The sequence below is a fragment of the Mirounga leonina genome, unplaced genomic scaffold, assembly GCF_011800145.1.
Source record: "Mirounga leonina isolate KUSES-001 unplaced genomic scaffold, KU_Mleo_1.0 Mir_94, whole genome shotgun sequence".
Classification (NCBI taxonomy): domain Eukaryota; kingdom Metazoa; phylum Chordata; class Mammalia; order Carnivora; family Phocidae; genus Mirounga; species Mirounga leonina.
Window position 1 is genome coordinate 1,613,394 of NW_023270855.1, and position 27,157 is coordinate 1,640,550.

At 51.0% G+C, this 27,157-nt stretch overlaps 1 protein-coding gene across 1 annotated transcript; it reads left to right on the top strand.

Annotated features, from left to right (window-relative positions):
- Positions 1-1,166: 1,166 nt before the first annotated feature.
- MCM2 (minichromosome maintenance complex component 2) lies at positions 1,167-22,422 on the top strand. The gene is made up of 16 exons (XM_034996939.1): positions 1,167-1,272; positions 2,235-2,464; positions 5,533-5,708; positions 5,851-6,111; positions 6,844-7,063; positions 7,335-7,542; positions 9,224-9,358; positions 9,693-9,884; positions 16,039-16,132; positions 16,981-17,231; positions 17,352-17,478; positions 18,309-18,421; positions 19,319-19,567; positions 20,671-20,853; positions 21,035-21,190; positions 21,567-22,422. The coding sequence occupies exons 1-16, from the start codon at positions 1,267-1,269 to the stop codon at positions 21,675-21,677; spliced, it is 2,712 nt and encodes a 903-aa protein (XP_034852830.1). The 5' UTR covers positions 1,167-1,266; the 3' UTR covers positions 21,678-22,422.
- The last annotated feature ends 4,735 nt before the right edge of the window (positions 22,423-27,157 follow it).

Genomic DNA, 27,157 nt, shown 5'->3' on the forward strand with positions numbered 1-27,157 from the left:
CGAACTCTCTCTCAAGACCTGAACATTAAATGGCCTCCTGGATATCTCCACTCAGGGCCCACGTTCAACACAGCCGGAAACAAACTTCTCCTCTTTCCCTCCTGCACTCCCCATCTCAGAGGTGGTGCCATCATCCACCTAGTCTCCCAAGCCAGAATCCCGGTGTCTTCCTGGGTGCTTCCCTTCTGCTGTCCTCAATACCCAACGCCAGTAGATTCTACCTCCTAAATGTCTCTTGGAGATTTCCAGTCCTCATGATCCCTCCTACACCTACACGGGGTTCCATCCAGAGATGCTTGTTTGCTGCACAAAACTACTGAGATCTGGGCGCCTGGGTGGCTCAGATGGTTAAGCGTCTGCCTTCGGCTCAGGTCATGATCCCAGGGTCCTGGGATCGGGTCCACATCGGGCTCCCTGCTCTTTGGGAGCCTGCTTCTCCTTCTGCCTCTCTCTCTCTCTGTCTCTCATGAATAAATAAATAAAATCTTTAAAAAAAAAAAAAAAACTACTGAGGGCTGACCGACCTCCAGTCCTGCCCTGCTCACCAAGGGACCTGCCCTAGCCTGAGGTGCTTGTATAATTGGAGAAAGAACAGCAGCAACAGCCTCCAGCTTGGTTCAATCCACCACCACCCAGGAGCAGCCTGAGGGATTCCCCCTTCCTGGGCATCACAAGCTGTTTAACCAAAACTACAGAATTGCTTAGAGATCCCCGTTGTGCCATGCCCTCTACATCTTTACAAATGACGTTCTTTCTATCTTGAACGCCTCCGCATCTTTGCTTTCCTCGGTGAAAATAACTCCTACTAAAACATCAAATTGTGGCCTTCTACAATCCTGGAGCTGTCTGGGTGCTCTAAGTATTCAACCTGAGAGCTTTGGGAGTAGTTGAAAGAGAACTTCTGCTCACGAGACCTCAGAAAACAGTCCTCAGTTGCCTCATCTGTAAAACAGCCACAGGGCGAGCGAGGTCACGCAGGCGGCAGGTGGGGCTGGTCCCCACTGTCCCCACCCGCAGCTCCAGCTCCCACCCCTTTGCTGGAGGTCAAAGCCGCCCTGCGCCCGGGTGCTCGCCAGGCCGGCGGGCGGGGCGCCTCAGAGGCGTGGGCGTGGCCTCCTTCTTTGGCCCGCCCCCCGGACACGCAGATGGGGCCTACGTCATGACGCAGTGTTCCTTCAGACGCTTCCCGGGCTCGGGAGGGTCACGTGAGCCGGTTTTCGCGCGAAAACTAGTTGCTGGAGTGGCGGCGGGGAGTGTGGAGCTGTGATGGCGGTGAGGGCGCGGGTGTTCCCCGGCGGCCTGCGCGTCTGCCGTGCGGGAGGGAGGCGCGGGCGTGGGGCGCGGGCGGGTGGTCCCGGCGAGCCAGCATGTCAGCGTGGGCCGGGGGCGCGGGCGGTGCGGGCGCGCTCGGGGACCTGGGGCGAGGGGCCGCGCACTTCGAGTCCTCAGGCCCTCGCCCCGCTCCGCCGCGGCCGGATCGGGCCTCCAGATGGGGTTGGGTCCCCGGGCTCTGGTTTGGAGCTGATTTCTCCCCTTTACTCCTTCCTTGCGGGGTCTGCAAAGCCAGCGGGCCCCACGCCGCCCCAGTCCCCCTGGGGATGCCTCCTCCCGCACCAAGCTGGGAGCTCGAATTCCCTAACCCGAGCTTAGTGGCCTACCCGACCACCATCATTTACTTTACTCCGCACCTGCTTGTGGGGCGCCCTCTCTATGCCTGGCGCCGGGAGTACACAAGACAGATAAGGCCCCGCATCTTCGTGCACATATTATTGTAGTGTTTTTTTGTCTCTTTGTCTTATTTATTGTCTGTTCTCTCCACCAATCTGTAAATTCCAGATCGCTATGTTTTGGTCACTCTCATGTTCTGTCTCCTGCCTCAGTGTCTTGCATATTGTGGGTGGGAAGCCATGCTCACAGGAGAGGAATGTGGGAAGAGTAGAGAAACGGGTCCATAAACGAATGAGGTATCCTTAGTGACTTGTCATGGAGAAAACACAGGGAAATGTCAGTGCCTGGAGTATTTGAGGATGTGATATTTGAGCTCGTTCCTGTGTGTTGAGAAGCCATTGGCTCAGAGAGCTCACAGGAGAGCATTCCAGGCAGAGGGAACATGAGATGCAAAGTCTTGAGGCTAGAGGGGTTTGGAGTGGAGTGGGGGGGAACAGGGTCACAGGTGGAGAGGACCCCCTTTAGGATGCTAAGTCAGCCCTCACCTTCTCGGTCCTCTCCTGCAGGAATCATCTGAGTCCTTCACCGTGGCATCCAGCCCAGCCCGGCGGCTGCGAAGTGATCCTCTCACCTCCAGCCCTGGGCGAAGCTCCCGTCGCACGGATGCCCTGACCTCCAGCCCTGGCCGTGATCTTCCCCCCTTTGAGGATGAGTCTGAGGGGCTTCTAGGTACAGAGGGACCCCTGGATGAAGAGGAAGAAGATGGAGAGGAGCTTATCGGAGATGGCATGGAGAGGTATTTTCATTCAAAGCGGGGTACTCAGCAGATAGTTTTGCAGAGAGCCCATTGTGTATCCAGTGACCTTGCTTTGGGTACAGGGGAAGCAGAGGAATCAGTATCCTTGCCCATGAGTGCACCTTATGCAGGATCTAGGGGGAACAGACAAGTACAAGGAATCACAACATAGGCCCAAGTAACTTGCTGTATCATAGACTGGGCCCTAAGGCCTGGGTAAGCCTCAGCTCTCTAAGATGCGCACCTCAGGGGATGCAAGGAGTCTCTCCCGTGGTGGACCACATCAGGGATGCCAAGGATGACTTGGAAGAACAGGAAGCAGGCAGCTGAGTGTTTTTCTGCAACTTCAAAGAAACCGGGGTGGGGGGGCAGAGGGGGCACCTGATTAATTAAGATTTCGATGCAGTTCAGAAAATATTTATTACACCTGATCTGTACCTGGCCCTGAGTTAGATATTTTCACACTTAATAATAAAAATAGAAACATGTATTAAAGGTTATGAGATTTAATGGTAAGGTAATGGAGTAGGCTCTGCAAGGGAGCAGGGTTAGATTTCTCCTGCTGCTCTACCCCGTATTTACAACCAGGATTTGGTAGATATGCTAGTAGTAGAATTGTTTGAATGCCCAGAGCCTTATGAAGATTCTCCTTTGGGGCCTTCTTTTACCCTGACTCAGGGGTTCCAAACATGGTGTCCAGGCCATCCCACAGTCCATGGGGTGAGCCACCGGAGGGACTTGCAAGGGCTCCCCGGACCTTTCGGATCTTTGCTTTAAGTCCCATCACCCCAGATGATGAGAGCAGATGCGCCGTATGTGCTACACTATGGAAGGAACTGGGAGCCTTTGGACAAATCAGCCAGCTCTGAAGTTTTTACGTGAACACACGTTTTGAATTCTCTTCAGCATATATCTAGGGATGGCATCGCTGGCTCGTATGTTTAACTCTGTGGTTCATCTTCTGAGGAACCGCTAGACCTTTTTCCAGAAGAGCTCCACCATTTTACATTCCCACGAGTGGTGTATGAGGGTTCTAGTTCCTGTGGTTCTTGCAGACACCTGTTATTTTCTGGTTTTCGGTGATAGCCATCCCAGTGGGTGTGAGGTGATGTCTCATGGGGTTGTTTTTTTTTTATTATTTATTTATTTGAGACAGAGAGAATGAGAGAGACAGAGAGCACATGAGAGGGGGGAGGGTCAGAGGGAGAAGCAGGGTCCCCGCCGAGCAGGGAGCCTGATGCGGGACTCGATCCCGGGACTCCAGGACCATGACCTGAGCCGAAGGCAGTCGCTTAACCAACTGAGCCACCCAGGTGCCCCCTCATGGGGGTTTGATCTGTATTTCTCTGGTGGTTAATGATGTGGAACATCTGTTTATGTGCTTGTTGGCTATTTGTATATCTTTGGAGAAATGTCTGTTCAGATCTTTTGCCCATTTTATGATTGGATTGTTTGATTTTTTTTTTTTTAATATTATCGAGTTGTAAGAGGTTTTAAAATTTATTCTGGGTACAGGTCCCTTATCAGATACGTGATTTGCAAATATTTTCTTCTCAGTCTCGCTATTTTGAAAATTTATTTTTTTTAAGATTCTATTTATTTGAGAGAGAAAGCAAGCAAGAGAGAGAGAGCACGAGGTGGGGGAGCAGCACAGACAGAGGGAGAAGCAGACTCCCCACCAATCAAGGAGCCCAACGTGGGGCTCGATCCCCTAGGACCCCGGGATCATGACCTAAGGTGAAGACAGATGCTTAACCAACTGGGCCACCCAGGCCCCCCCTCCCTTTTTAATGGTGTCTTTTGAGGCACAGAAGTTGTTAATTTTGGTAAAACCCAATTTATTAATTTTTTATGGACCAATTAGAATTTCACTGAGGACAGAGGACATCTCGTATGACTTAACATTTTCTCAACGAGTCAGACAAATACGTTTTAACTGAGAACATTTAAGAATTCAGAAATGGGTCAGCCCACACATTTACCTGGCTCCTCTGGGATCTGTTTCTGGCATCAGCAACATGGGATTACTTACTCTGAGTTTATTCAAAAAAAGAAAGAAAAGATAGCAGGTCCCCCCCAATCACCATTTACTCTGAAAAAAGGGAGAATTCCAGAGGATCGTCTTGGGGAGGTAGTGTGGTATCAGAGAACAAGCCTGAAGGTTGTGGTTGGTCTGTGTTTTGACACCCAGCTCTGCTGAGTGGCTCTTGGCAAAAGCCCTATCATCCCCATAATCCTGTTTCCTCATCTTTCAGATGGAGTAATGATGTCTGCCTCCCAGAATTGCAGGGAGGAAAGCCGTCCTTGCTCTCAGTGGGTTCTTTGTCCAGACAGCATTCCCCTTCAGATACCTGACAGGTGACATTGTGGAAAACAGGTCCTTGGAGGTGTTGGAGTAGCTGAGAGGGTTGAGCCAGTGGGCAGGCATTTCTGAGAAGCTGGTTTGGCTGATGTCAATAGAAGTCCTTCCCAGTACTTCAAGGGGTTTGACGTGGCATTGTCTGGGAGGGGAAGGTGCAGGGAGAATTTCTGTCCTGTTGGGGAGCTGGGGCTGGCTGTCTGAAGGGCCTTTCTGCCTGAAGGTTTTCTGGTTCTTCAAATTTGTTTCTTTTTGGATGCTCAGAGCTGTCTGGAGGTCCCCTCCCTCTGTTTTTTATTGTGGTAGATACACATAACACAGAATTTACCATCTTAATCATCTTTAAGTGTCCAGTTCAAGGGCATTAAGTACACTCTCGTTGTTGTGCAACCAATCTCCAGAACTTTTTCACCTCCCCAAACTGAATCCTATCGTATTTGTCCTTTGTGATTGGTTTAGTTCACTGAGCCCATTGTCCTCAAGATTCACCCACACTGTAGCACAGTCAGACTTTCTTCCTTTTGGAGACTGAATGATATTCCATTGTATGCACAGACCACACTTTGTCTCTGTTGGAGATCCTTTTGGAGCCTTTGTATTTCTTGCCTGGGGACTCTTCTGGCCTGCCCAGGCTGGAGTAGGCCCAGTTCCTAGGCCCGCTTTTGTTTTGTTTTTGATACTAACGGGGTCTGTTTTGGGGCTCCCTCAGGGACTATCGTGCCATCCCAGAACTGGATGTCTACGAGGCTGAGGGTCTGGCCCTGGACGATGAGGACGTCGAGGAGCTGACAGCCAGTCAAAGGGAAGCAGCAGAACGGGCCATGCGGCAGCGTGACCGAGAGGCCGGCCGGGGCCTGGGCCGCATGCGTCGCGGGCTACTGTACGGTAGGCTCAAATGTCTGCACCTCCAAGGGTGCAAGGCTGGTCCTAGCTTCCAGAGCCTCGGGGGGCTGGAAAAGGAGTTCTGGGGAAGGCAGGTGGAAGGTGGTAGGAAAATTTCACTTGAGGGTACCCTTTTGGCCCCCAGACAGCGATGAGGAGGATGAGGAGCGCCCCTCCCGGAAACGCCGCCAGGTAGAGCGGGCCACAGAGGATGGCGAGGAGGACGAAGACATGATTGAGAGCATCGAGAACCTGGAGGACCTTAAGGGCCACTCCGTGCGTGAGTGGGTGAGCATGGCGGGCCCACGCCTGGAGATCCACCACCGCTTTAAGAACTTCCTGCGCACCCATGTGGATGGCCATGGCCACAACGTCTTCAAGGAGCGCATCAGCGACATGTGTAAAGGTGTGGCTTCAAGGTGTCCCTGCTGCCTCTCTGCTCACCACAGTCTGCCTTGCAGAATTCTCCCGTAGGGCGTCATTCACTTGGGCCTTTAACAGCATGTTTAATAGAAGTATGAAGTGCAGGGAATACTGAGCCACTTGCCTGTTGCTGGACAGGAGCTAGCACCTGAAGCCTGAGATGTCCGTCATCAGGCAGATACAAAAAGTATTGCGTGTCTGCACTAGGACGCTCTGCTGGACAGCTGAACCACAAAAGTGTCTGACGTGCTTAAAAGGTGGCAGATTTAATGTAGAAGTCTGGATTACTACTTTAGTCAGAAAATAGCACATTTCTGTGGACAGGAATTAAAAGGAGGCATGTGGATCTTGGTCCACTGCTGTACACACCACTCCCTTTTGTCTTGTATTTGATGCAGTTTATTCACAGGTTTCCTTCCTGGTCCTTTTAGGCATTTTGAGTTTGCAGTCCTCCTGCACATATCGTTTCACTTAATGTGATTTCATACGTCGTGTGATGTCCACATTTTAGATTGGGAAATTGAGGCTTAAGATGTGTCACTTGCCTGAGTCACACAGCTAAAGCAGGGCAGGTTTAGAAGTCAGGGCTGGGGTTTTCAGCTCCAAGTCAAGGATGGGGGGTGGGGGGCAGGCCTTTCTCCTTGCACAGGGAGAGGGAAATTGCCTACCGTGTCCCCGGCTGAGCTCTGTGCTTAGTCTTTCTTCCCGCCTCCAGAGAACCGCGAGAGCCTGGTGGTGAACTATGAGGACCTGGCGGCCCGGGAGCACGTCTTGGCCTACTTCCTGCCAGAGGCGCCGGCAGAGCTGCTGCAGATCTTCGACGAGGCTGCGCTGGAGGTCGTGCTGGCCATGTACCCGAAGTACGACCGCATCGCCAGCCACATCCATGTGCGCATCTCCCACCTGCCTCTTGTAGAAGAGCTGCGCTCGCTGAGGTGAGCCAAGGGCAGGGTGAGCCTGAGGCTCAGCACCCTGTGGCTCAGCTTCGTTCAGGGGAGCTCCAACAGAGCCATGGGTTTCTGGGCGGGCTGGCTGTGGCCAAGGATCGCCCTCCCCGCCTGGCACTCTGGCTTGGACCAGGTGCAATGGTGTGGATCTGGTGGGATCCAAGTTTTCTGGATCCACCTCACTTAGAGCGCTGACCTCTGGAGGGCATGGGTCAGTCATCGGTCTCCAGGCCTCTGATAGGCCCTCTTGTCCCTGCAGGCAGCTGCACCTGAACCAGCTGATCCGCACCAGCGGGGTGGTGACCAGCTGCACGGGCGTCCTGCCCCAGCTCAGCATGGTCAAGTACAACTGCAACAAGTGTAACTTCGTGCTGGGGCCCTTCTGTCAGTCCCAGAACCAGGAGGTGAAGCCGGGCTCCTGCCCTGAGTGCCAGTCAGCTGGCCCCTTTGAAGTTAACATGGAAGAGGTGAGAGTTCGTGCCTGCTGGTGGCTGCTCTTCCTGTCTACACCGGGCCTGCCCCACCTCTAAGGCACTTAGATGAGCGTGGCAGCCCCCAGAAATAAGATGGACTTGTGCACTGGCCATGCCCTGAGGTGAACCAGATATGTCTGGCCAGCCTGTTTAGTTTGGCCCATGGGGTGTTTTTCAAGAATTCAAGCCAATATTTTAAAACCAGGGCATTTTGTTTAATATGTCAAAGTTGATGGTTTTTCTTAAAAAAAAAAAAAAAAAAAAAGGAAGTTCTGGTAAAACTGGGCTCATTCCTTGTTCAGCTGTCTCCTTAGTAAGGCACCTGCTTTCCCATCCCTCACTCCCATGGGGCTTCCCCTTGGCATTTCTTATACCTTCCTCTCTGTGGGCCTCTCGTTAGGGGCCTCTGGATTATAACTAGCTTAGACATTGCTGTGCTGGATTCAGGAGGCCCTGCTGAAAGCTTCTGGGCTGTTTGCCTTTGTATTTGAATGATTTCATCTGTAGAGCCGGGGTCATCGCAATACCCTCAGGGGATGCCCCGTTTACCGCCTTGCTGCCGTGAATGCCAGTGGCTGAGCTCTCAGCACTCTGCACCTCTGAGAAGTGCCCTAGCTGGGACGTCCTTACCAGAAAGCATCTGAGAGTTTCTGCTTGTGGCAGCCCACAGCCGAAAACAGACCTGCTCAAAAGCTCAGGTGCACCTTCCCTTGGGGAGGGTGAGCCCATGCCTTTGCCCAGAGTCTTCCCCTGCCTGTTTAGCTCATCCTCCTTAAGAGTCCGCTTTCCCGGAAGCTCCTTGAGAAGGCTCTTACATTGGAGCAGGGTTTCAGGCTCTGCTTCTACGTAAGAAATAATTACAGCTGAAGTTTCTGGAATACTTGCAAGGTACCTAGTGGGTAGGTGATGTATAATTCAGTTTTCATCACACCTTTTGAGGCAGGTGATATTATTGACCCCAAAGTCACCCAGCTAGAAAGAGGCCCAAAGGATTAGAACTCAGGATCCAGAGCAACTGCTTTTTTTTTTTTAAAGATTTTATTTTATTTTATTTTGACAGAGAGAGACCCAGCGAGAGAGGGAGCACGAGCAGGGGGAGTGGGAGAGGGCGAAGCAGGCTTCCTGCGGAGCAGGGAGCCCGATGTAGGGCTCGATTCCAGGGCCCTGGGATCATGACCTGAGCCGAAGGCACACGCTTAACAACTGAGCCACCCAGGCGCCCCCCTGTATGACATGATTTAACCCTCACTGTGAAGTTGCACTCAGAGCCTTAGCATCCCCATTCCGCAGAGAAGGCGTAGAGAGGGGACATCACTTGCCCAGGATCACACAGCTTAAGCCATGGAGCTAGGGTTTGAACTTAGACAGCATGGCTGTGGTGTCCATATGCACCAGGGCTTGGCTACAAGCAGGTGCTTGACTGTCTTGCAGTAAGGAGGCATCCACAGGGGTAGTGGCAGGAGTGGGGACCATCCATGTGTTGGTCACAGCAGTCTCATTTTCTGCTTCGGCTGTCCATTTTCTAATCAGCTGATGGAGATAAAGGAAGCCTATGTGTTTTCCTTACTCATGGGGCTGTGGCCAGGTTCAGGTGACATAATAAGTCTGTGCTTGGAGGAGCGCGAAGTCGGCCATGCAGAGACAGGCCCCTGTGACCTCTGTTTGTCCCACGCAGACCATTTATCAGAACTACCAGCGCATCCGAATTCAGGAGAGTCCCGGCAAAGTGGCGGCCGGCCGGCTGCCTCGCTCCAAAGATGCTATCCTCCTCGCCGATCTGGTGGACAGCTGTAAGCCAGGAGATGAGATAGTAAGTGGCCCAGAAGCAGGCCAGGGAGCCAAGTTGCTAAGGACATCAGCGTGAGCATCTGAGCGTGAGCATCTGCAACCACAGATGCAGAGAGGGTTACTGACAGCGGGAGGGTAGGCTGAGGTCACTGGGAGGAGCCTTTCCTCCTTGTAAAGGACTGGCCGATTGGAATGTGGGGGGTAGAAGTTTTGCTTTGGTCTTCCGGGTTACTCATCTCGCTGTCTGGCAGGGAGGAGTTGAGGAGGAGAGATCGGACGGTGGAGGCAGCGGGGGGAGGACCCTGGCCCTGAGTCTAACCCCGGCCCGGCTCTCTGGGTTGTGTCCCCTCTCCTAGGAGCTGACTGGCATCTACCACAACAACTATGACGGCTCCCTCAACACGGCCAATGGCTTCCCTGTCTTCGCCACCGTCATCCTAGCCAACCACGTAGCCAAGAAGGACAACAAGGTCGCTGTGGGGGAACTGACGGACGAAGACGTGAAGATGATCACCAGCCTCTCCAAGGACCAGCAGATCGGGGAGAAGGCAGGTGGAAGTCCAGGCGGGATTGTCATGCTTCCAGAGGAGGCCCCAGAACCATGGTCCTGATTCCCAGGTCTTGGGGTCTGGGCTCCGTTTCTTAATTCTTTCCCTTCCCAGCATTGGCTCGATCAACTTGCCTTGATCTGGGGGGAAGAGGGGGCTGCGCTCTGGGGGAGGAGCTGGAATGCTGTCTTCGGGGACCCACCCCTCGACAGGATGGGCCCAGCTGTGATGAGGAGTCAGTGGATTAATCGAGTCGAGCCCAGGCTCAAAGCTGAAACAGGTGGAGCAGTAGGAATAACTCATCTTGTGAGGGTATATCCCCTGGTGTCAGACCAGGGGAGGACCCAACACCAATTTCTCTGGGAAGAATGCTATCCCAAGAGGGTTTTAGGGTTTTGGTTTTTTTTTTTTAACTGTAGACATTTTTGCTGAAGGTTGGAGAGCTAGGGATTTAAGAGCCAGACTCTCAGTTCGGGTCAATCAGTGCAGGCTCCATTTGGCTTACTGAGCAAATGGCATCCTTCCCTTGAGGGCAGGGCCACATCTGACGCACTCACCTCCATTACCTTCACTTGGGCCACCGAGATTTGGGGTTCCACCAGGAGAGGCAGGGGTTTCCCCAGCCTCGGGAGGACAAGAACTTCATTCTGCCAACATACCCAGTCCTTGAATACATTGTAGGCCGTGTTCGAGGATCGTGGTGGGAAGTCAGACACAGTCCTTTGCTTCCTGGGACTCATAGTTAATCAGGATCCCCGATAATAAGAAAGAAAACAAAAACACAGGATCTTTTCACTTAATCAGTAACATGGGAAGAAAGCCACAACCCATGATTCTTTGCTGCCTACTCTTCCCAGAGGAAGATTAGCACTAACACGATGGACATGTTTTCAGACTCTTCACTAGTATTTGAGCCAGTCTGTCCAGGGCTGGCGACCCGGCCCTCGCCGCTAACCTGGCCCGCATCAGCTGTGTGCTTGTGTGCCCGAGCTGCCGAAGGAGCAGTGTGCTTCTAGAACGGTTCGCTAGTGCCCTCTTCCCCTCTGCTGCAGTTCTCAGCCACTGCTCTTCTGCTCTGTTGAGGAGACGGGAGTGGCAGCAGATAGAGCGTGGGAGGCAGGATGTGCTTGACTTCAGGCTTTGGACAGGCCAGTCCCTGTGTATGCCTTGTGCCCCGGACTTCCAGAACTGCCCCTAGTGGCCCTAACATAGAAGGTTCTGCCACACTTTGGTGTGGTGATAGCTGCTGTCTTGTCTGCCTCTTTGTCCACACAGCTGACTTTGCCAGGCAGACGTGTCCCCAGCATCATGGTAGTGACTGCTCAAGGTCAGTTACACCTGCACGCTTACACCGTGATCCCCTCAGGGTTGGAGATGATGACTTCTAAACAGAGGTCTTTTAGAAGGATCTAGAGGGGATCCTTCTAGAGACGATGACATCTCTGTAGGACACCTTTCTGAGTCCCGTCGGGGAAGGAGGGCTGGGTGATACGAGGGACTGTTGATCTGTACTGACCGCTTTAGCCCACTGTCAGGGTGGATATTTTTACCAAGAACTTGGACAAAGACAGAAACCACACTCGGCAGTTTTGGGGACAAACTGAAAGGATGACAGGCTTGTCATGATGGGGCTCATTTGAACTATTTAAGCCAGAGGTTTGCAATTTGGTGGTCTGTGGACCACATGCAGCCTGCTGAGGGGTTTTGGTTGGTTGGTTGGTAGGTGGTTCTGTGTTTCCATTTCTTTTTTGTTTGCTTTTCTTTTTGAATTGGTTATCCTTTAGGAATTGAGATTGCACATAAAAATCTGGAAACCCCGGTTTTTGGCCGTCCAAGCATCCGTCAGTGCTAGGTCTTTGTTTCTGTCCAGTGATGACTGATGGAGAGAGCTAAGTAAGGGGCAGTTGCCCTTGCCAGTGGGGCACGCTCCCTGCTGTCTGTCCCAGCCACCCCCTGCTCTGTCCTCTGCAGCCTGATGAACTCAGCTTGCCTTCCGGCCCATTTGGTTTTGTGAGCCCTGGGCGCTGACAGGTAGAAATAGTCAAGGGATAAGTGCCGTGTCTAACACTTAGATTTTAAAGAACTAATAGGAGAATCAGACTCCTTAGGTTTGGCTTTTGGCCTAATCATTGGTGTGATCAGATGAGTTGCTCGCCTCTATACGGATGAGCTGACGTAGGTAGCACCGTGCCATGGGAGAGTTGTTACAAGGATTACGTGGATGTGCTCGTGTGAATGGTGCGCTGCTGCGTGCTCAGCAGCTAGCTGTTTTGCACGTCAAAATTTAAACTAGTTGTACAAAAACTGGATGGGCGTGCCGCCTGGGACAATGGATGTTGAAAGCATAAAGGTCTGTAGGAGGATAAAAATAGCTTTAGGGCACGTTAGACATTTCCTGTGCATTGTCTTGTGCTCACAGTAGCTGTGTGGGTGGGAACTTGGCCGCACTTCATGTCAGGGCTGTTCTGAGCGGGGTGGGGGCGGGGGCAGGGGATAGGGCAGTGTGTATTGAGAATTAAGAGCATGAGCTTCAGATTCAGAGGAATCTGGGGTCAGGTCTTGCCTCTCTCATTTAGGAACAGACAGTTTGACCAGAGCCTTGGTTTGTTTCCTCCTTTTTGATGTGGGGGAACCAGGATCATTATGAGGGTTAAATGGAATACTTCTTGGCAAATGTGTCATTCCTTAGCAGGTCTGGGTTTGAGTTTACCTTTTTTTTTTTTTTTTTTTAAGATTTTATTTATTTGAGACGGAGAGAGTGCGCATGAGCAGAGGGTGGGGGGACAGAGGGAAAGGGAGAAGTGGACTCCCACGGAGCAGGGAGCCCGACATGGGGCCCGATCCCAAGACCCTGGGATCATGACTTGAGCCGAAGGCAGACACTTAACTGACTGAGCCACCCAGGCATCCCTGATTCTTCCTTTCTTCCTAGCCAGTACATTTGCCCATTACTCTCTCAGACCAGCTGGGTCAGCGACAGCAGCGTTAGCCTTAGCGTGGTTGCTTCCCTGCCTTCTAGTCTGTAGGGAGGCCCATCTGGATGCAGCAGGTGCTTTGCAGAAGGGGAGCTGAGCCTGGGCAGCTGTGCATAACAGGCGAGAAGGGGGCCTGCTACTCTTGGTCCTGGAGGGAGACATTACCTCATCCTTGCAGGGTGCCTGCCACGGGAACAGCCCTGAGAAACAGTCTGGGTAAAGAGAGGTCAGGGACGGGCAGCCTTGCACACCCACAAGACATCCAGGAAGATGAGACATCCATGGTGGACTGTCTCTCCTGACAGTCCCAGCACAGGTGAGGGTGCAATGGAAGAGTCCTGCATACCGAGCCCTAAGCATCTGCTTGACGTTGTATAGGTAATTTCCAGATAGTAATAACAGTAACAATCCTATAATGGAGGTGTTACAGGTGCCCGTGTTATTGGTGAATAAATGGAGGCCCAGGTTAAGTAAGCTGCCATGTGGCATAGCGGCTAACGGCAGAGCCAGGATCCCTGTTCACACGGTCTGGTCTGAGTCTGCATGCCAGGGACTGCTCTCTGCTCCCTCTCCCTAAGTTACTGCAGCTCGGGAGGACATATGTGTGTTGGGGCGGTACGTGGTTATGGTGAGTTCTGTGGCCACCCAAGTATAAGTCCTGGTCTGAATATTGAAGTCTTATTACAGAAACTTGCAGACATATACATGGAGTGGGTACAATGAACCCCGCATGTCCTTCCCCCGGGCTCCACCCGCAGCTGGAGTTGGGCCACCCGTGTGTCCTCTGTACTCACGCCCAGTCCCCTCAATGACTGCAACCAGTTCCCCACACAGTGTTTGACCTGCAGCCGTGGATCTGTAACAGGCCCTCCCTACTGCACCGAGCCACAGCACCGGGGCCACACTTTAAAAATGGGTTCGCGGTTCCGTGGTAGCACGTATTTCCTTGGTGTCTGCATTTCCCTGATTATCCTTTTTCTTTTTTTAAAAGTCTCTTGGAGTTGATGTCCAAGTAAGGCCCGCACGTTGGGACTGGTTGATCTGTCTCTTAAGTCTCTGTCTTTAGGTCCCCTCTCCCTCTCTTTGTGTGGAAGAATCTGGGTCGTCTGTCCTGTTGAGATTTCGATACTCTGGGTGTTGTAGATGGTCTTTGTCGAACATAGTCCTGGGCCATCTGTTTTCTGTGAATTGTCAATGATGCACATGCATAATCAGTATCCAGGCTGATTTCTTTTTGGGTGGGGTCCGTGGCGAGATGGGCTAGAGGTCTTGTGTTCCCACCGTAGCACCTGGCGTCTCCTTGTCTCTCTGTGATCTGAGCAGCCACTGACGATCCTTGGCTAAACCTACTCATTCATTAGGGGTCGCAAAATGACGGTCTTCTAATTCCAAATCCTCCTTCATTTATCTTCTGGAATGCTTCTGCGTAGAGAAACTTCTCTTTATTAACTATTGGACTGTGCCTAGGTAGAGGTCCTGTAGAAAAAGCAGGATTGTGCTTGATCCTTTTCCTTCATTTACCAGTTTTCAAAATAATGAACGGTTCTCCTCTGAGGTGACCGCTGAGTGTCATCACAGATGAGCGGACTTAAACGACATCGAGGCTTCAGCATTGCAGTGGCCATCGGGGTGATGCCCAGCGGGTCCCTCTAGTTGCCGAGCATGAAGCCCATCGTTCTGAGTCCTATTGGCGTGACCCCGGGTCTCTGATAGCTTTCTTCTTTCTTACATAAGACACTGCAGGTTCTTTTTACACATTTCCTGCCCAGACCTAGGATCAGCCATTTCTCCAAATAGCCCCATGGAAAGTAGAATTTTCTTTCAGTGGGAAATAGTATTGAGAGAGGCCAGCCTCTGTAGACATCAGGCTTGGACCGCTGTGCACCAGTTAATGCAGTTCTGTGTCTCCTTGGGCTGGGTTTTGTAGGAAATGTTAGGGCCAAGGAAAGAACCAGCAAAAGTGTCCAAGTGGAAACTGACCTCCACTCCTGACTTACTATATAAAGTAATGGCAGGAGGCATTTCCGGCTCAGTACCAGTGGTATTGGCACATCGTCTTTCCAGAAGGACCTGCTGGTCCTGCCGCCCCCTGGCAGCAGTGCAGAGTGGCCATCCGCAGGATAAACTGCTGAACCCTGACTCCAGCTCTTAAGAACGGGACGTCCCCCACCTTCATGCTTCAAGGGAGCCCCGAGGGAGCAGTTCTTCCGTCTGGCTGGTGGGCAGGCGGGACAGCTGGATCCAGTGGGTGCCCTCCAGATTTTCAGCACTGACTTTCCTGCTTCGGCGCTCCCTTCCCCGCGCCCCCCCCCCCCCCGCAGGGCCTGCTGCGGTACAAGCCGCCTCGGTGTAACCTGTAAGGGGGAAGGAGGGGCATGCACTGCTTCTGTGGAGTCCCTCCATGCAGATGGCAGGAAGGTCGAGAACAGTAAAAGCATGCAGGAGATGGAAGCTGCTTCCTACTGGCAAGACATTTCTTTGTTGTCTCTGGTTTCATCTTTAAAAATCATGCAGATTTTGAGATTCTCTCTTTTCCTCTTCTCTCTCTTTCTCTCACAAATAGATGTGTCCGTGACTTACCAGTTGAAATGACGACTTCCTGGTGGGCCCATCTCCTGAATGTTCCATATTTATCGTATTTGGCTACCACAGCATAGCCGGGAGCCAGGCACTTGCATAAATTTGTATAAACCTCTCACTTAGGGCCCACCCAGTCCTCTGAATTGGGTTATGATACCTGTCTTCCTTCCATTTGAGGAGACTGAGGCTCAGGCAGCCACAGAGCCTGTGAGAGGTGTCTTCCTACATCTGTGTTGTCAAAGCCCACCCTCTTCCCACACATGGCCCTGTTTCACGGGCCTGGGTCTTGTCTCCTTTCTGTGACCTTTGGGTAGTCCTTTCTGAAATCTAACTAAAAAGGGGGTCCGACTGACATTCTGTTAAGCTCTAAAGTTCTGTGATTCTCAGGAAAAGCCAACTAATTGCCCCGCCCAAGGTCAGAGGGCAGGGCTTGGTGCTGGGGCCTGGTGGGATTGCGGCAGCCGTGGTGTGGGCACTCTGGGCCTGGAGACATCCCTGTTCCCTGAGATTCGAGCCAGTGGGGGACCTACCGTATGTGGGGGGTTAGCCCAGACTCAGAGCAGATGCGCCCGTTCTCACTGGCTCTCCCTCCCTTGCAGATCTTTGCCAGTATTGCTCCTTCCATCTATGGGCACGAAGACATCAAGAGAGGCCTGGCGCTGGCTCTGTTTGGAGGGGAGCCCAAAAACCCAGGTGAGTGGCGTTGGGCGCCACCCCCTTTCGCTCTGCGTTGCAGGTACCAGACAAGGCAGGACTTTGCATTTAAAGGTTGGGTGCCTGGGGAAAAAGTACATGTTACCAGATGGCCAGACCGTGTGTGGCTCGGTCATTGTAGGGAGAGTGTAGCCCGTGGCTATGGTACCTTGGGTGGTTTTAACTATAAAAATAATACATGAATATGTAGAGAGACTTACATCCTCTTCTTAAATTGTTAGAAGTCCCAGAAAGATGGAAGTCCCTGCTGACCACCGTTTCTAATCCAGTCCCCTCCTGGTGGGTCACTCCTGATCAGTGTGGTGTGTGTACTAGTGGACCTTTGCGTGGCCATTCACATAGCCTTACACGTGTACTTACACAATAATACAATTCCATGGCATGCGTGTATTTCTGTTTATAAACACAGTATTTCTTGTACCTGCGTGTAAGTGACTGTAAAATACCCAGCTTACCTCTTCTTGCTCATTAGCATGTGTGGAGCATCCTTTTGCACTGGTGTATACTGAGCAGATTTATTCCCATAAGCGAGTGTATCAAGGTCCCTATAGCACAGCGTACAGAGCTGTTCTTCTCAGTGGAAAACATCTGCATTGCTTCTAGTTTCTTAACTTTCCTAAGAGCGTCTTTATAGTAGCGGCCCTGTGCCCCCATCTCTCTGGGTTCAGTTCTCAGAAGTGGGATTGCTAGTCTTAGGGTCTTGCATCCCTTTCTAGAAAATATGCTTTGCCATCGGCTTAAGCAGACTGAGAAATTAGAGGTAATCCGGCTATGTCTGGCACCCCTCCCCTCCCTTTTATCCCCACCTCCATCCCTGCCTCCTTCAGGGGGTAAGCACAAGGTGCGAGGCGACATCAACGTGCTCTTGTGTGGAGATCCTGGCACAGCCAAGTCTCAGTTCCTCAAATACATTGAGAAAGTGTCTAGCCGAGCCATCTTCACCACCGGCCAGGGGGCTTCAGCCGTGGGCCTCACGGCATATGTCCAGCGGCACCCCGTCAGCAGGGAATGGACCTTAGAGGCAGGAGCCCTGGTTCTGGCTGACCGAGGAGTGTGTCTCATCGATGAATTTGACAAGGTGGGTCCTTGGGCCCCGTGGCAATAGGATTCGGGATGTGTTGGCTTAGCCCTGAGTGGGGGAACAGGTGTTAACGGGATAGTGGTCGGGGCAAGCATCACACATTTGAACCTCCTGCAGATGAATGACCAGGACAGAACCAGCATCCATGAGGCCATGGAGCAGCAGAGCATCTCCATCTCCAAGGCCGGCATCGTCACCTCCCTGCAGGCTCGCTGCACCATCATTGCCGCAGCCAACCCCATAGGTACGCCAGGCACGACGGCCACGGGGGCTGGGGTCTGCCACAGGGAGGCCGGACCCAGAGAGGCCTCGCCTTGGGGAATAGAAGCCTGCAGCATCCCTCAGCCAGTCCCGAGGTCTGAGGAAGGAACTGAGCATCAGAAAACCTTCCTCTCGGGCGCCTGGGTGGCTCAGTTGGTTAAGCGACTGCCTTTAGCTCAGGTCATGATCCTGGAGTCCCGGGATCGAGTCCCGCATCAGGCTCCCTACTCGGCGGGGAGTCTGCTTCTCCCTCTGACCCTACTCCCTCTCATGCTCTCTGTCTCTTATCCTCTCTGTCTCAAATAAATAAATAAAATCTTTAAAAAAAAAAAAAGAAATTAAAAAAAAAAAAGGAAACCTTCCTCTCTTCCACGGTTCTTGCTGGGGCTGCATGGAAGCAAGTCTTGGGGTCTTTTGTTAAGCCATGTTTTTAGAACCAGTTTTGGACATTTTCCTCAGAAGACAGAAAAATCTAGTGCGTTATCTAAGGTCGGGCGGAGTTGGTTGTTGATCCCAGTCAGCCTGTGGGCAGGGAACTCAGGCACCTCACCCACCTTATTCTAGATTTTTCCTGCTGGGAGTTGATTAGACTTTTAGTCTAAAGGCTCTTTCAGGCAAGTGCTCCAGGAAAGCCCTTTTCCTTGTCTTGTCGAGAATGCCTGGCAGATACAGGTACTGAGCATCCTTCCTTTTCCGAAGTCGTCTTTCTCTTCCGTCCCTGAAGCACCTTGAGGTTGGCAAGAACTTTGTGCTCAGAAGAAGAGCAGATCGAGGGAGCATGAGCCCTGATGGAGAGGTGCCTTTTTGTTACAGGAGGCCGCTATGACCCCTCGCTCACCTTCTCAGAAAATGTGGACCTCACGGAGCCTATCATTTCCCGTTTCGATGTCCTGTGTGTGGTGAGGGACACAGTGGACCCAGTCCAGGTACACAACCCTGTGTCCCGGGGCTCATGCAGTAAGTTCCGGGGACCTTGAGTGAGGCTTGGGGCCTGTGATGAATCAGGCGCAGAGACAGGGATGCCACTTGGACCGCAGTGTTTGAGAGTCAGCCTTGGTTTCTCTTCCTTCACTGGCCCATGTCCGCTGCCCAGCCGGCAGAGTCCAGTCTCTGCCACCAGGCCCTTCTGGCCCGACCACCTGTGCCCACCCACTTCTTAGCGCTTCCCTGCTGCAACCGACTCCCGGCTTCTCTTGCTCAGACCCAGAATACTGCCGTGTCTTGTCGGTCTCTTGGCTTCCACTCCCACACCCAGTTAAGGCCGCCTCCAGTTGGAAGCCAGCCCATCTTCTGAAAACATAAGGTGGATTATGCCTCTTCTTAACCTGCTGGCAGCTTCCACTGTAACTAGCAGAGAATCCACTGGCCCCGAGAGGCCTCCTCTGGGCCTGTCTCTTCTTGCCTCTCCTCCTTGCTCCCTTCACTTCATCCACTCTGGCCACACCACCCTATTTTCCTCCCTTGCAGCTGCCAGGCCTTGGCCTGTCAACATGCTCTTAGCTCTTCCTGGAAGACTCTTCCTAGTTGGCTGTATGGCTGAGTCTCCTCAGGCCCTCAGTCCTGTGCATGGTCCTCTCTGTGGTTATTCTGAAAACTGTGTCTGTCTGCTCTCCTCTCACCAAGAGGTGAGCTCGAGCTTTGTCATGTGCACCGGTGACCCCCAGCACCCACAGCTTCCTGGCACATAGTAGGCATCGGATGATACTGTTGCGGGAATGTCATTTTCCAGCACCTGCAGCTTTCACTTCTTCCAGCGAGCCAGCTTACTCCAAGCCAGGTCATGAGACTCACTCTGTGACTTGCCCTCTCCCCTCTTATCTTAGGATGAGATGCTGGCCCGTTTTGTGGTTGGCAGCCATATCAGGCACCACCCCAGCAACAAGGAGGAGGGCCTGGGCAGCACGGGCACCCAGGAACCCGCCATGCCCAACACGTACGGTGTGGAGCCCCTGCCGCAGGAAGTCCTGAAGAAGTACATCATCTATGCTAAGGAGAGGGTCCACCCAAAGCTCAACCAGATGGACCAGGACAAGGTGGCCAAGATGTACAGTGACCTGAGGAAAGAGTCGATGGTGAGGGCCCAGGGCACAGCTGGGTGGGGCGGGGTGGGGGATGCAGGGAGGGGAGCTCGGCAGAAGCTTCTTTAGCTGTGCAGTCCATTAAGAAGTGCTAGAGCCGGAATGCCTTTAAAAAATGATACGTAGGGCGCCTGGGTGGCTCAGTTGGTTAAGCGACTGCCTTCAGCTCAGGTCATGATCCCAGGGTCCTGGGATTGAGTCCCGCATCGGGCTCCCTGCTCTGCGGGGAGCCTGCTTCTCCTTCTCCCACTCCCCCTGCTTGTGTTCCCTCTCTCGCTGGGTCTCTCTCTGTCAAATAAATAAATAAAATCTTTAAAAAAAAAAAAAATGATACGTAAATACCTTAGCCATTTTGTTTCAGATGGAAGGTAGTGTGCGTGCATTTGTCTCTCTGGGTATGGGGCCAAGGTCCCTTGAGTGTTGGCCACTGGTTAATTTCTGTGCTGACTTTGTGAATCTCACCCAAACATGTGGTCTGAACAAGCATCAGTTCTTTCATAGTGGAGTGAAATATAAAGGCAGCTGGAATGCAGAACTTTTTTTTTTTTTTTTTAAAGATTTGTTTGTGTATTTCAGGAATAGAGAGCTTGAGCCAGCAGGGGGTGGGGCAGAGGGAGAGAGTGAATCCCCAAGCTGGCTCCCTGGCGCAGGGCTCGATCTCATGACCCTGAGATCACAACCTGAGCTGAAATCAAAAGTCGGCCGCTCAACCGACTGAGCCACCCAGGTGCCCCTGGATTGCAGAATTCTTGTAGATTGGTAGGTCTCACCCACCTAACCCAGACAGCAGCTTCTTTGTTTTTTTTGTTGGTTTGATTGGTTTTTTTTGTTGTTTTTTTTGTTTTGTTTTTAACCTTTCAACTTCATGAGGTCCTTGGAGAGCATTTGACTTAGTTTTTATACAAACAGCTTTTTTCCCCACTTACGTTGCACGGGTGTGTGCAGGACTTGCGCATGACAGAAACAGGGGCAGCTGGGCTGCCCACGGTGAGCCGGGGGCAGAGAAGGTGCCGGCGGGATGGCGGCAGGCTGCGAGCGTGTGGCCACGTAGGAGCCGCTGGCCGCACTGACAAGACCGGACACTGTCCTTCCTGCAGGCCACAGGCAGCATCCCCATCACAGTGCGGCACATCGAGTCCATGATCCGCATGGCAGAGGCCCACGCGCGCATCCACCTGCGGGACTACGTGATCGAGGATGACGTCAGCATGGCCATCCGCGTGATGCTGGAGAGCTTCATTGACACGCAAAAGTTCAGCGTCATGCGCAGCATGAGGAAGGTGTGTGGGAGCTGTGTGGCGGCCACGGCGGGCATCCCGAGGCTCTGGATCCGGGCTCTGCTATCCTGCCTGGCTGCTCGGGCAGGTCGTGACGGGAGCGTGGCGGGGACTGGTCATCCTGTAGTAGCCTTGAGGGTCCTGGTGAGGAGGGGCGTCATTTGACTGTGGCTGTTCCCTGCAGACTTTTGCCCGCTACCTTTCATTCCGGCGTGACAACAATGAGCTGCTGCTCTTCATCCTGAAGCAGTTAGTGGCAGAACAGGTGACGTACCAGCGCAACCGCTTTGGGGCCCAGCAGGACACTATCGAAGTGCCTGAGAAGGACTTGGTGGACAAGGTATGGGCACAGATGGGAGGCGGGCTGCTCTTTGGGGAGCTGTCCGGCGTCTGTGGGGCCAAGAAGTCCTTGCTCCATCATTAAGCGGGCAGGCCTTGGATGGGAGCCATGTATGAAGTGTTCATGATGCGCTGAGCCCCATTCTGTGCAGTTACACTTGACTATGGTGAGTCCTGTTACTGCCATCCTGTCTCACAGAGGAGACAGACACAGGCAACTGGCAGAGCTAAGCTTTCAGGCCCTGTGTCCCGACTCCAGACCCCGACTCAGTTTACCGCCCCCATGAATGGGCCTTAGATGTTGCACCGTGCAGAGGCTCTGCGGCAGACCAGTGGAAGCTCAATTTCGTGGCTCACTTGACGTTTTCTCTTTTCAGGCTCGTCAGATCAACATCCACAACCTGTCTGCTTTTTATGACAGTGAGCTCTTCAGGATGAACAGGTTCAGTCATGACCTGAAACGGAAAATGATCCTCCAGCAGTTCTGAGGCTCAGGGCCATCCACAGTAGCTCGCTGAGATGCTGATGGGGCTGACTCCACACTCTCAGGCTCACAAAACCCAACTGCTGAGGGACTCGGAGAGGGCGTGCGGGTCCCAGGGCTGAACCATCCAGCTCCCCCCACCGTTTGCTGGGCTCAGGCTGGGCTGGGAACGAGGCTGTTTCTTTCTTCAGCTCCACTTACTGCTCCTCGTTCCATCTTGGGTGGGCTCGCTTTGCCAGTGTTCCTCTTTCCCCTGCTTGGCAGCCCACCGCCTACGGAAGGTTGGTCTCCACTTTGTTCCTTGGACCAGAGTCCCTTGTGTTCAGGGTACTGCGGTCCGTTTTAGATGACCGAGCATATGAGGGAGTTACGAGAACTTGTTGCCCTCTTGGTGTGAGTTCCGGTCCTGGATGCTTCTACTGCTTTGGCCGAAGAGCAAGTTCAAGGTGTTCGTAGTGTTTTTCTGAACTCTGTCCTGCAGGTTTCTCTGGGCTTCTGTGAGTAGAGAAAATGTGGGCAGAAGAGCACACATGTGGCGCAGTGCCCTTCCCACCCCCAGGGCCAGGGATTGCTGTGGTCGCGAGATGGGAATGAGGCTTGTTCTTGGTACCAGTTGTGCCTAGCAAGGACTGGTTGTCACCATTGCTGTGCTCCTTTGTTTTCTCCTACTAGCCACTCCCCGTCCTCTCGTTGTACATTCAGTTTTTGTTCCTGTAGTTTTTATTTTTAATAAAATTTAAATAATGGTGGCTGTTGGTCTGAATTATATCTTCATGTCATCACACAGGCTCTCCAGCACTCCCCTTGAAGGCCTTTCCCATCTTCCATTTTTGGTGTTTGTTGGAGGTAGATTTGTCTGTAAGAGCTATCTTGTTTGTGGGTGTGCAAAAAGCAAAAATGGTGTGGCTTTGCCTAGGGAATTCAGTTGGCAGTTGCTGCCTCTGTGACGTCTATGGAATCCATGAGAACCAGCGAACAACTGACTTGTACACCTGGAGGCACTGGAGGTAATCTGGCCCTGCCTCCAAACGGAGCCATGTTGTTCATCTCCACAGCATCGCCATCTGGCCTCTGCCTGGAAATGCCCAGCTCTGCTCAGCTGCCCTTGGGTTGGGTGGACACCTACAGTTCTTAGTGTTTCTTACCTGAGATGAAGCAGAAATGTCTCTACGGCTTCTCTCTTGTCCAAAATGTCCTTTCTGGAAACTTCCAGGATGAGTCCTTTCTGTGAAAGTCCTGCAGATGTTTGATGAACCTCATATGTTTGATTTCCTTATTCAGTTCCTTGCACATATCCTGGAGAGTCCAATAAGGGGAAGGCCCTGAGGAATGTGGGGAGATCTCTAAGAAAGCAGTCGAGTACTGGGAAACTGAATGGGGGACAAGAGGGATGAGGAAGTGGCCCTTGTAAAGGTGAGATCTTTAGGAAGAAGAATGGGAAAGAGTCAGCCCCAAGGAAAGAGCAGTCTGGCTGAAGTTTGAGGGGTGGAAGGGAGGAGCTGGGGCAAGAGTTGGGCCTTGCAGTTGCGGCCTGAAAGGAAAGATTTTCTTTACACAGAGCATTTCTGACACCAGATGTGTGGGTTCTCCACGCCACTCAATTCACTTTACAGTCACACACTGGGTGGCCCACAATTTTTTTTTTTAAGGTTGTTTGAGAGAGTGCATGAGCAAGGGGGAGGGACAGAGGGAGAGGGAGAAGCAAACTCCCCAGGGAGCAGGGAGCCCCAGATGGACGTGGGACTGGATCCCAGGACCCCTGAGGTCATGGCCTGAGCCAAAGGCAGACGCTTAACCGACAGCCCTCCAGGTGCCCCTGGGTGTCCTACAATGTAAGGCAGCTCTGACACGACCTGGAATCAGCATGCAGACCCCACAAGGTAAGGGCTCAGTCCACAGGACTGCACCCACTTCAGACACTGGTTGCAAGTAGTGGGACCCCAGGTCTCCCACACTTAGGTCCAACTTGCCTGCAAATCAATTCCCATGACCCCCTCCTCAGGTTTGATAATTTGCTGTAACAGCTCACAGAGCCCAGGGCAGCAGCTGACTTGCTGTGACTGACTTGCTACATACTGAGGGGTACAAATGATCAGTCAGATGGAGAGAGACATAGGGTGGGTCCCAAAGAGTCCTGTGTGCAGGAGCTTCTGTCCCTGTGGAGTTTGGGGTGCGCCATCCTCCTGGCACATAGCTGTGTTCTTGTTCACCAACCCAGAAGATCCTTGAACCCCTTCAGTTAGGGGTTTTTCTGGAGGCTTCATTACATAGGCATGATGATTAAATCATTGGCCATTAGTGATTAGTTCAACCTCTAGAACTCCCCTCCCCAGAGGTCAGGGGCTGGGGCTGAAAGTTCCAATCCTTTAATTCCAGGGTTGGTTCCCATGGCAACCAGCCCTCATCCTTAGGGGTTTTCCAAAAGTCACCTCCTTAAGCTCTGGTGTAGTTGAAAGGGCTTGTTAGGAATAAGTAAAGACATTCTTTTCACATTTGTTACTTGGAGCTTCAGGAGCCAAGATAAAACCAAGAAAATAGAACAAAAGATGTTCCTATCCTCTTATCACTTAGGAAATTACAAAGACATTAGGAGCTCTGACCAGGAGCCGGGGTGAAGACAAAATACATATACTATACAGTGTTTGTCCTATTCTTTAGAAACCAAGATGAGAGATCTAATTTTTTTTCATTAAGATATAATTGACATATAACCTTCTATTAGTTTCAAATGTACAGCGTAATGATTTGATCTTTGTACGTGTTGCAAAGTGATCACAGTAAGTCTAGTTAACATCCATCACCCCACATAGCTACAGATATTTTTCTTGTGATGAGAAATTTTAAAGACTTTCTTACCCTTAGCAACATTAAAATCTACCATCCAGCACTGTTAACTACAGTCACCATGCTGTACTGTATATTTTTACAACGCTACCCGACAATATCACATAGACCTAATAAGGGCTTGAGTCTGATTGCAGGAGCCAGCCCTTGAAGGGTGGTAAGCAGGGGAGTAACAGGGTTCGGCGTGTATTACAGGAGCTCCTGGCCCCTGTCGACTGCAGGAAGAAAGGAGGAAGAGGGGAGTAGAAGGCTCTGGTGCCGCCTGCAGATGGCAGTGGTCTGAACTAGGGGGCAGGGGAAGGTGGATGCAGTTTAGATGGATTTTGCAATCTCAGCAAAATTCAGTGATGGATAAGAAGTGGGAGTGGGAGAAAAGAAGAAACTGGATAATGGTAACCAGGTTTCTAGCTTGAGAAACAGGTTGAGGTTTAGTGGGGGGAATCAGGAGCTTCACTGTGTGTGTATTGGCTAGAAATGCCTTGCAGACATTAAGTAGCAGTGTGAACTTTGCAGGCAGATTTGAGCCTGGACTGCTGATAGAGTTTCGGGCATGAGCTATAATCATCTGACAGCCGTCACAGTGGGCTGGGTGTAATCATCCAGCAGAGCGCAATGAGAAATGAGCACTGAAGGAGACTTGAGGGCCCATTATCTGAACCAGCAAAGGACACTTAGGAGTGGGCAGAAGGCGGGAGGAAAATGAAGGGAGGGGTGCTTATGGAAGCCAGAAGAAAACAATTCAGGAAGGTTGAGGTCAGTTGGGGCCAACAGCTGTAAGTTCAGGTAAAATGACAAGCCTGTCCACCGTACTAAGTTTCATTGCTTCTAAGATGCCATCTACTATAAAAATCACCATTATTTTATGTGCTGCTAAGACAAAAATGCTAACATTTAGAATGATTAGATGCCATCAACCATAACACATCCCAGCTTAGAGATGCTGGGGAATTGTTTCAGATACGCATCTTCAGTGGAAATGGGGTATTTGTGGTAACATGGAGGCTGGTGGTGACCTTGATGGTCACTGTTCATAGAATAAGGGGAAGGTAAGTGGTAAGGCAATAGAAGTTGCATATCTAGAAAAGTCTTGAAAAGTTTGGCTTTGAAGGGGCAGCAGGGAAATGGGCAGCTGTCAAGGTGTATAGGATTAAGGGAGTTTATGTATTTTAGAACTGGATAATCAAAACTTGTATTCATGCAATAAGAGTTTACTAATGGATTAATCTGAAAGATAACTGAGTGAAAAAATAAGATGTCAAAGGATGTGATTCCAAATACATAAAATTTAAAAGTATACTGATACTACATACTGTTAATGTGTGTGCATGTGTTAAAGATAATAAAAAGCAGGGGTTCCTGGGTGGCTCACTGTGTTAAGTGTCCGAGCCGAAATCATGATCTCAGAGTCATGAGATCGAGACCTATGTTGGGCTCTATGCTCAGCACGGAGTCTGTTTGAGATTCTCTCCCCCTGCCCCTCCCCTCTCCCCTGATCGCGCGTGCTCTCTCAAAAAAAAAAAAAAAAAAAAAGATAATACAAAGTGTATGCTTATGTTCTTGTGTTTTTTTACATAACAGGTTTATTGAGATAGAATTTATATACCATATGATTTAAAATGTACAATCCAGTGGTGTTAACATATTTAGAGTTGTACAACCATCATCACAATCAATTTTAGAACATATTCATCACCTCCCCAAAACCCATACTGAGCCACCCAGGCACCCATGCTGAACTCTTATTAAATGTTTTCAATTAGTGTTTCTGTTGATTGTCTTGCATTTTCTCAGTACACTTGCAAATAATTCGTTTTACCAAATTTTCCCCAATATTTTTAATCCATTTCCTTTATCATGCCTTATTGCATTGTCTCTTACTTACAAATACTCAATATTTGTGTTAGTAATGATTATCCTTTCCTTATTCCTCACTTAAATGGGAATGCCTCTGATGTTTCTTCATTAAGTTTGGTGATTGCTGTAGGTTTCTGGGAGATATGCTTTTTGAATGAAAGAAGTTTCCTTCTATTTTTTGTTTACTTCTTAAGTTTTTGTTTGTTCCTTTTAAAAGGAGTAGGTTTTAAGTCTTATCACATGCCCCTTTTGGGGTGGCTCAGTTGTTTGAGTGTCCAACTCTTGGTTTCAGCTCAGGTCATGATATCATGGTTCATGGGTTTGAGCCCCATGTCAGGCTCTGCACTTGGCAGCATGTCTGCTTGGAGATTCTCTCCTTCTGGCCCTCCCCCTGCTCTCTCTCTCTAACAAATAAATAATTTTTTAAAAAAGAGTTCAGCAAGATTTCTGGATACAAGATACATACAGAAATCAATAACTTTATATGTATCATCAATAACCAGTTAGAAAAATAGGAGGAGGAAAGATCCCATTCACAACAAAATCTCTTAAGATTTTTTTTTTCTTGACTTTCTTAATGCAGAGAACTATATTAGTGACTTTTGCTAATACTCAACCAATCTTATGTCCCTGGGTTAAGCCCTATTTAATCATAATATATTTTTAGTACATTGCTGCAATCAACTTGCTTGTATTTTCTTTATGCAAGTTGCATCTGTGTTAAGGAAGGTTGGCTTAGGGTTTTTTCTATTTGTATTCTTAGTTGGTTTTGGCATTGGGGTTACA

What these genes read in the sequence shown, in the direction of transcription:
- MCM2 (XM_034996939.1), top strand. An exon ending in ATCGGAGATGGCATGGAGAG is followed by an intron (nt 2,465 to 5,532) that starts GTATTTTCATTC and finishes GGGCTCCCTCAG; the next exon opens with GGACTATCGTGCCATCCCAG. An exon ending in TTGAAGTTAACATGGAAGAG is followed by an intron (nt 7,543 to 9,223) that starts GTGAGAGTTCGT and finishes TGTCCCACGCAG; the next exon opens with ACCATTTATCAGAACTACCA.